Source organism: Geotrypetes seraphini, chromosome 2, assembly GCF_902459505.1.
Source record: "Geotrypetes seraphini chromosome 2, aGeoSer1.1, whole genome shotgun sequence".
NCBI lineage: Eukaryota > Metazoa > Chordata > Amphibia > Gymnophiona > Dermophiidae > Geotrypetes > Geotrypetes seraphini.
In genome coordinates this window covers 248,370,063-248,386,010 of record NC_047085.1, presented here as the reverse complement: position 1 = coordinate 248,386,010, position 15,948 = coordinate 248,370,063, and the positions used below count along the sequence as shown (strand labels likewise).

General features: G+C 43.4%; 1 protein-coding gene across 1 annotated transcript in view; it reads right to left on the bottom strand.

The window, feature by feature from the left end:
- LOC117355339 (leukocyte elastase inhibitor-like) overlaps nucleotides 1-15,948 on the bottom strand; it is a 63,896-nt gene that overhangs the window by 35,381 nt on the left and 12,567 nt on the right. Inside the window, exons 3-4 of the mRNA XM_033933755.1 lie at nucleotides 15,201-15,275; nucleotides 1,643-1,780 (exon numbers count right to left, since the gene is read on the bottom strand). Coding sequence (XP_033789646.1) covers nucleotides 1,643-1,780; nucleotides 15,201-15,275 — 213 coding nt within the window. The remainder of the gene's footprint in view (nucleotides 1-1,642; nucleotides 1,781-15,200; nucleotides 15,276-15,948) is intronic.

Here is a 15,948-nt window from a genome sequence, read left to right as displayed (position 1 = left end):
TAGGCTCAGGCGCCTAAGGCCCCTCCTATGCACGGGGCCTTAGGCACATGGGCCAACCGGATTCTGGTTGTCCCATATGCCTAAGGCCCTGCCCCTAGGAGGGGCCTTAGGTACCTGGGCCAATCAGGCCTTAGCTTCCTGTGTGGCGGGCCAGAAAGGGGTGGGCCTGACTCATTTCAATGGATGCGGGTCTGCTGGCTGGATGGTTGGAAGATCCATCCATCTGGCCAACTTTTCAAGGTTAGTGGGGAAGGGGGAGATTAGCCAGGGGTGGTGGTCTACCGTACTTGGGGGAGGGGGGTCTTTAGGCAGGAAGGTCTGGGCTCCTTCCTGCCTCAATCTTCATCGGGGTTCTTCCAGTCTTTGGGCAGGAGGGATTGGGCTCCCTCTTGCATCGATCTTCGTCAGGGGGTCTTCGGTCTTCGGGCAGGAGGGCTTGGGCTCCCTCTTGCCATGATCTTCCTTGGGGGGGGGGGGGGGTCCTCTGGTCTTTGGGCAGGAGGGGTTGGGCTCCCTCCTGCCTCGATCGTTCGGGGGGTGGGGGGCTGGTGGCTGTAGTCATGGACGCTATACTTATTGCGTCAGGGAGATCCCTTGCCATGATAAGTATAGCAGCCGCGTCTACTTAAAATGTAGGCCAGCATTTTACTGGCCTACATTGTATGCATCTCCTGCTGTCCTAGGGAGATGCATAGGGCCACCTAGGTTTGCCTAAGGCTACCGCCTAACCTTAGGTGAGCTTAGGTGGGCTTGCGGGCTTTCCTAGGCTCCCAAAGATGCCTTCAATATAGGCGGCTTGCCTGAGGAGTATTTTTTTTTTAAAACGTGCATCCCACTTGGCTGATTAGACAGCTGTAGGACACCTACAGCTGCCTACAATCAGGACACACTTTGCAGAATCTGGGCTTATTGTGTGAAGACTCTCCTGTATTTGTTGAAGGAATATAATAAACTCTATTTAATGGAGGAATATTTTGTGTGGAAAATTTAAGAATTTCAACCAAATATTCTTAAGGAGATCTTGGAAAGTTCAGAAAATCAAGATTTAATTACATCTTCTTATGAATTACAAGGAGAGTGTGGCATAGTAGTTAGAATTACGGCCTCAGCACCCTGAGGTTGCGGATTCAAACCCTGCACTACTCCTTGTGACCCTGAGCACGTCACTTAATTTTCCACTGCCTCAGATACACTAGACAGACTGTGAGCCCACGAGGACAGAGAGGGAAAATGCATGAAGTACCTATATATAAACTACAAAAACTTGTTATAAAACTACAAAAAGGCGGTATACAAGTCCCAATTCCTTTCCCTTTCTTTAATTACAGAAGAAGTATCTTTCAATGTTCTCATTTCCTCCTTTAAAATGTTATTTATGTGGAAAATTCCATTCTAGTTCAATCCAAGCTTTTAGATAAATCATCAATTTTACTCACGAGAGATTAAATTTCTCTAACAGATCCAAGTTTATTCATGACTTACTATACTGCAGCAAGGATAAAAACCTTCTGGGCGGCACAAAACCAGCACAGCACAAAACCAGTTTGAATACAGACTTGTATTCGAATATATTTTCATAGAATATTTTTAAAGTAAACTTTGTTAGTGGGTCCAACTTATGGCAATGTCACAAGCAACTTACATCTGTACATGGAAAGTCTTCTTGTCCGTACAGCTTATTGGCGATGTACAGCACGCAAGACTGATCACTTTTTTGCAAGCTGCTGAGAAGTTCATGGAATTTGAAGTGAACATTTCCTTCCTGGCAACACAGTGGCACCTTTTAATAAGAGGAAAGAAGCAAGTCAGTCTAACATTGTATATGTTTAAAAATGTATCTAATTATATTTAGTAAACTTTGAGTTTGTTGTGAATCAATAAATCTGTAAGACCAATGTTTTAATGTTTGCTAATATTGACTGATAATGCACAGTAATTAGGTAATATGAATGTCTCGTGCTTTATACCAAGGAATCACCAAATGAATAAAACACCTATAGATTATTCAAAACACATATGTGAAATTGATCTTCAAAGCAAAAAAATATGACCACATGACCCCCCTACTAATCAAGGCTCAGTCACTGAATCACTTATAAAATCATTTTGCTAACATTTAAGACAAAATTATTTCATTCCCAAGGCTTCTTGGATCAACTGATAATCCCATATAACCCAACAAGAGCATTAAGGTCAAACTCTCAAAAGCTTCTACTTCTCTCTACACCATCTTTTCTACGACACTACACGCAAAACAATCTTTTCAGTTACGGCGCCTACCCTCTGGAACTCATTACCAGCCCCTCTCCGTTAGGGGTCATCTCTAGATAAATTTTAATCCAGCCTGAAAAGTTTTCTATTCAGAGATGCCTTCAGTCTATAAACTCTTTCCTTTCACTCCAAGCAGACAGAAGATTACTCCCTCTAAGAAGAAAGGAGATTACTCCCGTTCCCTATTGTACTTTCCCCTCATTGTTCATCTTTCCTATCAAAAATTTTATTTCTTCCCCAGATACCTCATGTTTAAACTTGTTCTGTCATGTCAGTCAATGAGTCTGTGATTTTTCCCCTACAAATCTTGGATTTTATACTCTTTTTATAGGCCGCTTTGATATCGATAAAGCGGGCTTTCAAATTTTTAATACACTTGAAACTTGATATACTCATATAAAAGAGTTTTTCATTACGAGGGGGTGCTGAAAAGTCCCAACCAAAAGAGAGAATGAGGTGGATATGGTTCAATCAATGGTCTGAAACAATGTCAAAACATAGAATTTTGTTTTTGCAAATTGGCACTCAACAAATAAGATAACACTTTTTTTTAGCTACAGTGGCAAAATAATGCTCAGAATTTAGGAAATTGGTTGGTTGGGCTGAGAATTTTTCAGCATCCCTCGTAATGTACTAGCATAAAGGTTAATGTACTAGTACAGACATGATCACATAGCTTAACAATACCTCCCTGTAATAGTTATTTATTTTTACGATGATGGGTTTTAATTTTGTACATTTAGGGGGAATTCATCAAGGGGCACTAACCGATTTAGCACGCGCCAATGATTGATGTGATCGAAATGTACCCATTATATTATCTGGGTGTCTTAGCATTTAGCTCACGCTAATTGTTAGCATGTATTAAATTGGTTACTGCTCCTTGTTGAAGTTCCCATTTACTGTGTAAAATTTTCCAGAGGACACTAGTGAGCTCAGATCAACACAGCTGTATAAGATCGTGACATAGGAACATAGGAAATTCTACTTTACGGAGAGGGTGGTGGATGCTTGGAATGCGCTCCCGAGAGAGGTGGTGGAGAGGAAAACGGTGACTGAGTTCAAAGAACATAAGAACATAAGAAATGCCTCCTCTGGGTCAGACCTGAGGTCCATCGCGCCCAGCAGTCCGCTCACGCGGCGGCCCAACAGGTCCAGGACCTGTGCAGTAAATTTCTATCTATACCCCTCTATCCCCTTTTCCAGCAGGAATTTGTCCAATCCTTTCTTAAACCCCAGTACCATACTCTGCCCTATAACGTCCTCTGGAATTGCATTCCAAGTGTCCACCACACGTTGTGTAAAGAAGAACTTCCTAGCATTTGTTTTGAATTTGCCCCCTTTCAACTTTTCCGAATGCCCTCTTGTTTTTTTATTTTCTGAAAGTTTGAAGAATCTGTCCCTCTCTACTCTCTCTATGCCCTTCATGATCTTGTAAGTCTCTATCTTAATCTTCTCTTTTCCAGGGAAAAGAGTCCCAGTTTATCCAATCTCTCAGCATATGAAAGGCTTTCCATCCCCTTAATCAGTCTTGTCGCTCTCCTCTGAACTCTCTCGAGTAATGCCATATCCTTCTTAAGGTACGGTGACCAATACTGGATGCAGTACTCAAGATGTGGACGCACCATTGCCCGATACAGCGGCAGGATAACTTCTTTCGTTCTGGTTGTAATACCCTTCTTGATTATACCTAGCATTCTATTCGCTCTCTTAGCAGCCGCTGCGCACTGTGCTGTCGGCTTCATTGTCATGTCCACCATCACCCCCAAGTCCCTTTCTTGGGTACTCTCATTTAATAACATCCCTCCCATCGCATAATTATACCTCGGGTTTTTGCTTCCCACATGCAATACTTTACACTTCTCAACATTGAATTTCATCTGCCATCTCTCTGCCCATTCCCCTAGTTTGTCCAAGTCTCTTTGCAATTCTTCGCAGTCCTCCTTTGTCCGAGCTCCACTAAATAGTTTGGTGTCGTCTGCAAATTTTATTATCTCACACTTCGTCCCTGTTTCTAGATCATTTATGAATACGTTAAAAAGCAGCGGCCCGAGCACCGAGCCCTGCGGAACACCACTCGTGACCTTTCTCCAGTCTGAGTAGTGGCCCTTCACCCCTACCCTCTGTTTCCTACTTTCTAACCAATTTCCGATCCATCTATGCACGTCTCCGTCCACCCCATGGTTCTTCAGTTTCCTGAGTAGACGTTCATGAGGCACCTTGTCAAAGGCTTTCTGGAAATCTAGGTATATGATGTCTATGGGGTCTCCTCTGTCCTTCTGTTTGTTAATTCCTTCGAACAAGTGCAGTAAGTTAGTCAGGCACGACCTTCCCCTGCAGAAACCATGTTGGCTGGTTATCAGAAGTTCGTTTCTTTCAAAATGTTCATCGATGTTTTCTTTTATCAGTGCTTCCGCCATTTTCCCCAGAACCGAGGTCAGACTCACCGGTCTGTAGTTTCCTGGGTCACCTCTTGATCCCTTTTTAAAGATGGGCGTAACTTTGGCTATCTTCCAATCCTCCGGAATCACACCTGTTTTCAGAGATAGGTTGCAAATTTGCTGCAGTAGTTCCGCTATTTCCTCCTTTAGTTCCTTCAGAACCCTTGGATGGATTCCATCCGGACCCGGCAATTTGTCAGTTTTTAGTTTTTCTATCTGCCTGCGTACATCATCAAGGCTCACTTCCATGGATGTTAACTTCTGTGCTTGATTTCCCTTTAAGATTTGTTCAGGTTCCGGTATGTTGGTTGTGTCTTCACTTGTAAATACAGACGAAAAGAACCTGTTAAGTCTTTCTGCGACCTCTTTCTCTTCCCTCACCGCTCCCTTCCGGTCTCCGTCGTCCAGTGGTCCCACCTCCTCCCTAGCCGGCTGTTTCCCTTTAATATATCTAAAGAACGGCTTGAAATTTCGTGATTTCCTGGCTAGCCTCTCTTCATACTCTTTTTTGGCTTTTCGAACCACACGGTGACATTCTTTTTGATACTTTCTGTGCTCTTTCCAGTTTCCCTCAGATTTGTCCTTTTTCCATTTTCTGAATGAGTTTTTCTTATTGTCTATCGCTTCCTTCACTATTTTAGTTATCCACGCCAGGTCTTTTGTTCGACTCTTGTTGCACCCTTTTCTGAATCTGGGGATATACAGATTTTGCACCTCGCTCACCGTGTCCTTGAAAAAGGACCAGGCATGTTCTACCGTCTGCCATTTTTTGAAAGTGTTCCTAAGTTTCTTCTTTACCATTCTTCTCATTGCTTCGTAGTTTTCCTTCCTGAAGTTAAAAGTTGTCGCTATGGTTCTCTTTCCTTTCAGTGTTCCTATTTCCACCTTGAACTTGATCATATTATGATCGCTGTTTCCCAACGGTCCCACTACTTCCACTTCCTTTGCAGGTCCCTTTAGCCCATTTAGGATTAGATCCAGAGTGGCATTTCCTCTCGTCGGTTCTCTAACAAGCTGCTCCAAGAAGCAATCTTGTACAGTTTCCAGAAAGTCTGTCTCCCTAGCGCATCTTGAGCTTCCAAGACTCCAGTCTATCCCAGGGTAGTTGAAGTCTCCCATAATAACTGTGTTACCGCTTTTGCATTCTCGCTTCATCTCGGCTTCCATTTCTTCATCGATTTCTCCGGTTTGTCCAGGTGGACGATAGTATAGACCTATCTTTATTTCAGGCCCTTTCCTTCCTGGTATTTTAACCCATAGCGATTCTAACTTGTTGGCTGTCTCTGCTGTGTCCATTCTTGTCGATTGTATGCTTTCTTTTATGTATATTGCTATTCCACCGCCTTTCTGTCCTAATCTGTCTTGGCAATAGAGTTTGTACCCTGGCAGTGCTGTATCCCATCTGCTTTCCTCATTCCACTATGTCTCGGAGATTCCAATGATGTCTATGTTCTCTGCAATGGCCATGGCTTCTAATTCTCCCATTTTGTTTCTTAGGCTCCTTGCATTAGTATATATGCAATTTAGCTCCTGGAATTTTGTTGCCTTCATTTCCTTTCCCTGTGCTTCGGTCTTTAGATTCTTCTCTTTGGTTGCGATCTTTCTAATCTCCTCTCCTTTGTTAGTCGACTCTTGTAATTTGTCCCTTGTTTCATCCCAGCCTTTTTTCTCCTTAGTATCTTCACGAGATACCTTTTTCCGAATCATCGACGCTTGGTTGACTTTCGGCTTTCCCCTTCTTCTTAGTTTAAAGTCTGTTCTATTCCTCTCTTGACGTTGTTTGCTAGAAGTCTAGTTCCCGCCGCGCTCAGGTGTAGTCCATCTCTCCTGTAGAGCTTGCTCTTGCCCCAGAACGTCGTCCAGTTCCTCACGAAGTGGAATCCTTCTTCCTCACACCATCTCCTCATCCATGCATTTATTGATTGTAGTTCCTCTTGCCTTTTCACATCTGCCCTCGGTACCGGTAGGATCTCTGAGAACGCTATCTTCTGGGTCCTCATCTTCAGCTTCCTTCCCAGAATCTTGAACTGTTCTATCAGTGTGTTTCTTCTGTAGTTCCTCCTGCTGACATCATTCGTCCCGATGTGGATCATTACTGTGGTCTCTTCCGTCTCCGCTCCTTCCAGGATCTTTCCAATTTTGTCCACGATGTCCTTGGCTCTCGCTCCCGGGAGGCAGGTCACCAGTCGGTCCTCTCTCCCTCCTGCTATGTGGCTGTCCACATGCCTCAGGATCGAGTCCCCTACTAGGATCGCTGACTTTCCCTTCTTCAATGTTCGCTTCGGTCTCAGGTCGATGTCCTCGGTGTGCTTCTCTCTTTCTTCCTCTGGGCATCGGCTGGTCACTTTCTCGCCCTCATGCGTTTTTCCTCCGGGGGTGTCTTCTTTGCGGTCTTCTGTTTCTTGCTCTTCCTTCGATGTTGGTGTAACTTCTTCTTTCATCTGAAGTTCGTTCTCTTCCACCCTCCTCTTGTATGCCTCCTCAATGAAGTTCTCAAGTTCCCTGACTTCCTCCTCGATGTGCCTCTCACTCATGAAGTCTTCAGGTGTCCTGATTGGGTCCTCCGTGGTGTAAAGTCCTTCTAGCTCCTGTATCTTGTCCTCTAGTCGCTTGACTTCATTCTTCAAGCTTTCCAGCTCCTGACACCGACCGCATACATACGACTGTCTCCCCGAGGGGAGGTAGCCATACATATGACAGTCGATGCAGAACACTGGAAAGCTCATCTTCTGGTTTCCCTCTGCTTCCATAGTCGTTCCTATTTTAAGATAACACTTAAGACTACGTGTTCCTTGTGGGATGAACACAGAGGGTCTAGAATCAGAAAATAATATTAAATATTGAACTAAGGCCAGTACTGGGCAGACTTGCACGGTCTGTGTCTGTGTATGGCCGTTTTGGGGAGGTTGGGCTAGAGAGGGCTTCAATGGCTGGGAGGGTGTAGATGGGCTGGAGTAGGTTTTAACAGAGATTTCGGCAGTTGGAACCCAAGCACAGTACTAGGTAGAGCTTTGGATTCTTGCCCAGAAATAGCTAAGAAGAAAAAAATTTAAATTGAATCAGGTTGGGCAGACTGGATGGACCATTCGGGTCTTTATCTGCCATCATCTACTATGTTACTATGACTCAATCTTTGATTGTGCAGTTTCACACATGGCAAAATCTGTTTTCTCTTTGTCTCAAGTTTATCAGCTAAATGCCAGTATGACTACAATCAAGTCTACTAAGTCAAAATTTGTGAATACAGTATCACAGAGTTAGCATCTCAAACAAGATCACTGACTCCATAGAAATCAGCAGACCCTATAGAACAAGACATCATACTGTAAACCATAAGATTATGCAGCAAACCATGAAGGAAGAGCTTCAGGAACCTTTACTGAGGCAACAGTTATACTCAAGATAGGCAAAGCTATAAACCTATTTCTCTTAGTAATATCTATGGTAAATACCCTTCAAAATTCTAGCTCAGCAATTAAGTAGCACCTTACCATTAATTATTCACAGGGGTCAGACTGGCTTTGCACCAGGGTGGAAGTCTTTAGATAACACAAGTTCTGTGATTTAATGAATGTTGCAAAAAAACCCAATCAGGATTCTCCACTACTGGTATTTTCACTCAACACACAAAAAAGTGTTGACCGTATTGCTGTTTTAGATTGGTTTGGGCTTGGCTCTAAATTTATACAAAATATCCATGCTCTTTATGTCTCCTCCAAAGCACATACGTTAGCTCTTTTTCATCCAATGTGTTCAGTTTGCATCTGTTACCTCTCTCGTTCAATCTAGTTTTTGGAGCCTATTGACTTAGCAATATGTCAATCTACTGTAAAGTCAAGAGATGGGAAAATAAAATGTTCTTTTATGATGAAATGCTTTTATGATGAAATGCTTGTAAAGGAAAAAAAAGTGTAAAGAAAGAAAAAAAAAAAAAGGGAGAAATACTGCTATGTAAAAGGTCAAAGACAAAAGAGAGTAGGAGTTGGCCAGTGGTCTTCTGAAGCACAATCAAAAACAGAGGACATCAGAGAATAAAAATACAGATTTATTGGTATATATAAAAAACAAACTTGGCAAACGACAACAAGATCGTTTATTATTATTATTATTAATAATAGTTGAATAAATTTACCCCTCTTTTACTAAAGCCAGCAGTGTGGGCTAGCGCAGTAAATACTGATGCATATATGAATTTAATGGGTGTCGGGGCATTTTCCATGCGGCAGTCGATTGCACGGCTTTGTAAAAAGGGGGGGCTTAATATACCACATTTCACAATAATATCAGAGTCCATGCCAAAGTGGCTCAACAATACAGATGGATAAAATATTCACCAAGAGGCATAATGTAAGTACAGATGGCCCCATAGAATGCTATTGAGCACAGATGGACTTGACACGGCACCATATTTCAGTGAACCTCTCACATGATAGACAATGAAAAATGTTGCTTCATCAGTAATTGTAAGTTCAGAGCAGGTAAACATACTTTGCAAATCAAATCTGTATTTCTATCCTCTGGTGTCTGTTTTCAGTTGTGGTTTCAGAAGACCATTGGTGTACCCCTGCACTCTGATGCTTGTTTTCAGAGCACATTCTCTCCCTTACATACTAGAACAAATTGAGGTATTCTCTAATCATTCGGAATGTAAAGTTAATTGGTCAAAAATACTGATCCTCCTCCTAAAGGATCTTATTTTGAAGGAGGAATTAGCTCCCTGTCAGTGGCAAAGTGAGAGTGAGAGGCGCCCAGGGCTTTTTTTTTTGCCTCCCCATCCTTGCGGTCCAGCATCTCTCTAATAACCATTTCCCCTGTGATCCTCCTGTGATCCCTATGTGTTCCTCCCCTCCATAGGATCCAGTAAAGTAGCTACTTCAGGCTGCAGGCAGCGTGAGTAAAGTATGCACACTGCCTTCGGAGGCTAGGAAACTTTCTGCCTATGTGGGGACAGAAGCAGTAACAGAGAGAAAACTTCTGGGCCACCGAAGTGAGTTTGTTTACCTCACTCAAGTTGTCAGCGGCCCAAAGAGTGAAAGAATTGCTGCAGTGAAGAATCTCACAGTGGGGGAGAAGGAACCCTGGAATATAGTGCGAGCCACCCACAGGTGCCATAAGGCGATAAGAGGGGCCAAAAGAAACTATGAGGAAAAAAATAGCCAAGGAGGCAAAAAACTTCAAGCCATTCTTTCGATATATTAAGGTGAAACAACCTGCGAAGGAAGCGGTGGGGCCGATGGATGACCATGGAATAAAGGGAGTGCTAAAGGAGGACAAAGCCATCGCCGACAAACTGAACACATTTTTTGTGTCTGTATTTACCGAAGAGGATATACACAACATACCGGAAGCCGACAGGCTATAATCAGGAAATAAGAATGGGAAACTGACAGGGCTGATGGTCAGTCTAGAAGAGGTATGCAGGCAGATTGATAGGCTTAAAAACAGTAAATCCCCGGGACCAGATGGCATCCATCCAAGGGTAATCAAGGAACTGAAAGGAGCTATAGCTGAACTGCTTCAACTAATAGCCAATCTGTCAATCAAATCGGGAAGGATTCCAGAAGATTGGCAAGTGGCGAATGTTACGCCGATCTTCAAGAAAGGTTTGAGGGTTTGAGGGGAGAACCGGGAAACTACAGACCTGTGAGTCTGACCTTGGTACCCGGAAAGATGGTAGAGGTGCTGATAAATGACTACATCATTGATCACCTTGACAGACACAATCTGATGAGGACTAGCAAGCACGGCTTCAGCAAAGGAAGATCTTGCTTGATGAACTCGCTGCACTTCTTCAAGGGAGTAAACAGGCAGATAGACAAGGGTGACCCGGTCGACATTGTATATCTGAATTTTCAGAAGGTGTTCAACAAGGTCCGCATGAATGACTACTTTGAAAAATTTTGAGCCATGGAATCGAGGGTGAAATACTCATGTGAATTAAAATCTGGCTGGCGGATAGGAAACAAAGTGTGGGGGTAAATGAACAATACTCGGATTGGAAAAGCATCACGAGTGGAGTGCCACAGGGTTTGGTGCTTGGACCCGTGCTCTTCAACATATTTATAAACGACCTGGAAATTGGTACAACGAGTGAGGTGATTAAATTTGCAGACGATATGAAGTTATTCAGAGTAGTGAAGATGCAGGAGGATTGCGAAGACCTGCAACGTGACATAAACACGCTCGAGAAATGGGCCGCGACATGGCAAATGAAGTTCAATGTGGATAAGTGTAAGGTGATGCATGTTGGTAACAAAAATCTTATACATGAATACAGGATGTCTGGTGTAGTACTTGGAGAGACACCCAGGAAAGAGACTTGGGAGTACTGGTCGACTAGTCGATGAAGCCATCTGCACAATGCGCGGCACAGCGAAAAGGACGAATGGAATTATAGGAATGATTAAGAAGGGGATCACGAACAGATCGGAGAAGGTTATCATGCCACTGTACCAGGCCCTGGTACGCCCTCACCTGGAGTACTGCGTCCAGTACTGGTTGCCGTACATGAAGAAGGATATAGTACTACTCGAAAGGATCCAGAGAAGAGCGACTAAAATGGTTAAGAGGCTGGAGGAGTTGCCGTACAGTGAGAGATTAGAGAAACTGGGCCTCTTCTCCCTTGAAAAGAGGAGACTGAGAGGGGACATGATCGAAACATTCAAAATACTGAAGGGAGTAGACTTAGCAGATAAAAACAGGTTGTTCACCCTCTCCAAGGTAGGGCGAATGAGAGGGTACTCTCTAAAGTTAAAAGGGGATAGATTCCGTACAAACGTAAGGAAGTTCTTCTTCACCCGTAGAGTGGTAGAAAACTGGAACGCTCTTCCGGAGGCTGTTATAGGGGAAAACACCCTCCAGGGATTCAAGACAAAGTTAGACAAGTTCCTGCTAAACCAGAAAGGCTAGTCTTAGTTAGGGCAGTGGTCTTTGACCTAAGGGCCGCCGCATGAGCGGGCACGATGGACCACTGGTCTGACCCAGCAGTGGCAATTCTTATGTTCTTAAGGTCTCTGCGGGCCATCTTTAGCTTACGGGCCTTGCAATGAAGACTACTTCTTTACAGGACAGTGCTTAATTGCTTTGCTGTCATTTACACGTATGCATAATAATAATAATGACTTTATTCTTTTATACTGCCATAACCAAAAGTTCTAGACGGTTTACACTAAAAAGAGCTGGACAATCAGCGAAATACAATAATACAGTAAAAAATACAAATATTTGTAAAATAGAATACTTGGGTATAAAAGTGTGGCTATTCTGTACATTCACATGCACAAGTAGTTTGTAAGTGTGGGCACCCAGTTATAGATTACCCATTGTATTTTTCAGAACTTAACAGGAAATATTGGGAAAGAATGGCGAATTGCTGATATATGGTGCTAGAGAATAAACTGGTAGGTGATCTCTTTATCTTTCATGGTGATCTTACTTAAGTTAAATTACATTATGGAAATGTTCCCACTCAGTTTTCCTGATTGAATATAGAAAGAGTTGGAAAAGATAATATCAAGATTCATATGGCTTTGTATAAATTAAAATTGCCCTGGACTAAAGATGGTACTAGTCTAGTTTACCTGCCTTCAGGGCTTACCACAGGGCCTTTATCCTTAGTGGTAGCACTTGTGGTATGCAAGTAGAGATCAGGAAGATAGACCCATGTGGCTTACGCTGGAAGAAGTGTTTGGTCTATACCACTCTCCCTCCTGGGCATGACTTATTTGACCAGCAAGGAATTAGCAATTGTACTGAAGACCTCTTTTAGTGCATTTGGTGAGCTGGCACGAGCAATGGAAGCAAGTGACCTAATCTTTGCAGACTGCCAATTTGAAACAATCCTAAATTAACAAGTATAGCAAGCAAAAAGCAAAAAGCATTTGGAGACTCAGCCAACTGATAAATGTGTTCCATTTTAAAACCTTTTCACAGCTGAAGGATGAGTTTGGCATCATGATAGAGATAATGAAGAAAGCACTGGCAGGCAAGCACAATGCTGAGACCTTCTTTTTCGATCTGTGCACAGCTGATCGTTTTATAATAGCAACTGCAGCATTCTATAAAAGCTGGGATTCTTGACGGTCAACTTGTAGAGACTTAGAGCTTAGACGATGCACACGATAGCTAATTCTGTAATAAAGGCAAAAGCAATAAGGGGTTTCGGGGAGTCCAAGCCCTCTTGCCCCACGGCACCCCCAAATCCCCAATGAAGATCGGGGCAAGAGGGAGGCCAAATCCACCCCTCCCCGCCGAGTCCGATGGGGCCAGCCCAAGCCCTCCTGCCCCGCGGCCCCCGATTATGTTCGGAGCAGGAGGGAGCCTAAGCCCTCTTGCCTCGTGATCTCTAATCCCTCCCGAGTCCGATGGGGCCAGGTGGGAGCCTAAGCCCTCCTGGCCTCGCGCCCCCCACCCCCTACAAGATCGAGCAGGAGGGAGCCCAACCCCTCCTGCCCAAGCAGACCCCCTACCCCCCACCCCCCACTACAATACAGGCAGGAGGGAAACCAGGCCCTCCTGCCCTCGACACAACCCCCCCATCGACCGCCCCCGAACCCCCGATCGGTAAAATAAGACATGTGGAGGGGCATAATCATAAGATACAAATATCATCAACAATAAGACATGTGGAGGGGCATAATCATTAAAAAAAAAAGTCTAAGTACATTTTCACCTAATTTGCAAGTCGCCCAAAGTCAGACATAGGAAAAGGCACATTTTCAAAAAATATGTTCAAAATATATTTTTTTTCAAATATCGTCTAACTTTACGTCCAGCCGTCTGATCATCCCGGCCACTAAATTGTCTATCTTTATACCACATTTTCATCCAAATAGTCGTTTAAGTAAAAAATGCCTAGAAAAAGACCTTTTGGATGTGAGAGGGGTCAGCAAAGTGATGTACTGGACACCCAGACAAGGTACCAGAGTAGTGGGTTACCTTACAGGGCACTGCTGTGAACTTCACAGAAAGGGTGCCAACTAAACATCTCACTACAGCTCCCTTATAGGTCATGGTGAGCCCCCCCAAAACGCCCCCAGAATCTACTTGATCCACCTACCTACCACCCCAATAGCCCTTATAGCTGCAGGAGCCACTTATATGACAGTACAAAAAGGTTTTGGGCTTTTTGGGGGGTGCACATGTTTCACCATGAATGCAGTGGTTACAGTGGCTTATGGGCCTGTGTCCTCTTCTCCATGGTTCACTAACCCACCCACTTAAGATGTCTCTGTGCAGCTCTACTAGACTTTCCTATGCCAGACTGCCAAGTGCTGATGTTCTGAAGGCAGATATTTAAAGTTGTGATTACGATTTTTATTGTGGGGGGAGTTTGGTGATCACTGGGGTACTGTGTGTGGGTCTGTACTTTGTGTCTGCAGTGCTTATCTGGTCACTTTGGATAGCTTCTTGTGACTTAGACCATGTTTTATATTGGCGTAAGTCACAACGTCCAAGTTCCGTCTAGGCTGTGTTGTAAAACCTTTGGTTATACATGCAGTACGACTAAGTCTAGGAAGGCCCATGTCCTGCCCAAATCCCGCCCTCGACATTCCTCCTGAAATGCCCCATTTAACTCTGGTCGTTCAGCAGCACTGGGAAGGCCTAAGTCGTTTTTAGATACGTCCAAAACCCGGTTCGATTATCGGCATTTGGACGTCTTTCATTAATGATCGGCCAAGTGCCGATTTAGGCCGGTTTTTAGACGTTTTTCTCTTTCGATTGTGAGACCCACAGCATTTAGGTCCTGATTCTATAAATGGCACCTGAAGTTAGGCACCTAAATCAGAGGGAACTTAATTTTTTAATTGACTCAATTGACCCTGTTAACTGAAAGCACCATTAAGAACTGATTAAAAAAATCAATTAAAAAATGAATTAGCTAGTAGGCACCTATATGAAAAGAAGGTGGGGTTAGGGGCGGAGTTTGGATATGGATTGAGTTAGGCACCGGTAGACATCTGTGTGACATGTGCATCCTTGTATAATTTGTTAACACACTTTAAATTAGATCAAGAAAACCCTGGTGCCTAACATTAGGACACCTACTGGCACGTAAGCTGATTTAGGCCCTGCTAGGCATGATTCTACAAAGAACACATGACTTTGATTGACATGTGGTAGGTGCTACTTTGCCAGGCACCTAACAAATTATGCAACATTTATAGAATCAGGGCCTTCATGGGCTCTAAACTTTAATGAAAGAGCTCCTTTAGTTGTGTCTTCTATGCTTGGGTAGTTCAGTCTTAGTTTGGATAAACAGACGGGACCCAAACATTATGGGGTCCTTTTACAAAGGCGCGGTAGTGGTTTAATGCGCGGAATACCGCGCGTTAAACCGCCTGTCGCGCTAGTACCTAATGCCTCCATTGACAAGGCGTTAGGATTTTAGGCTGCCGCGGGGGTTAGCGTGTGATGAAATGTCCGACGCGCTAACCCCCGTAGCGCACTTTGATAAAAGGAGCCCTATATTTCTTAACATTACAGTACCGAAGAAGAGGTTTGGTCATCAACATTCCTGGCTCCAGTCTCGCCATGTTCCGAAATTTCATCAAAGTGAAGCACCTGTAGTTGAAAATATAAAGATAATCAATTTTAATTATGTTAAATTTTGTAATTCAAAAGGTTACTCCGTACTAAAATGTGTAATTCTATCTTTTCGCTGGGAATCAGATATCACGTTTCAGATCCAAGAGTCTGAGGTTACCTCTTAATTTACTAATTCAAGAGCTATTCCTTCTGGGAATCTGGTTTTTTAAAATATATTTAATTTTATAATATTTCCTAAATATATACCCCTTCTTTTATCAAGCTGTGCTGCCGAGCAGCAGAAGCTAAATGCCAAACCACCCATAGAAACAAAATGGGCAGCTCGGCCTTTAGCGCATGCCGTTTGGCCAGCGCAGCTTGATAAAAGAGAGGGGGATAATAACACCAAATTATGACATCAGAAAATAAAAAAAATTAACCTCCCTTTTTACAAAGCCGTACTGCCGGCCGTGGCAGTGACAGCTCCGATGCTCATAGGAATTCTATGAGCATCGGAGCTGTTGCTGCCGCAGCCAGCGCTAAAAACTGCGCTATGGTTTTGTAAAAAGGGGGGGGGGGGGAGGAGGAGAGTAAAATTTAGAAAAATAAAAAACCAATCACAAAAATAGATTTAAAAGTTTTTCTCTGCAATAGCATAACAAAGGACCAACAAAAAAAAAATACAAAGGAAAATACAGATTGGTAAAAG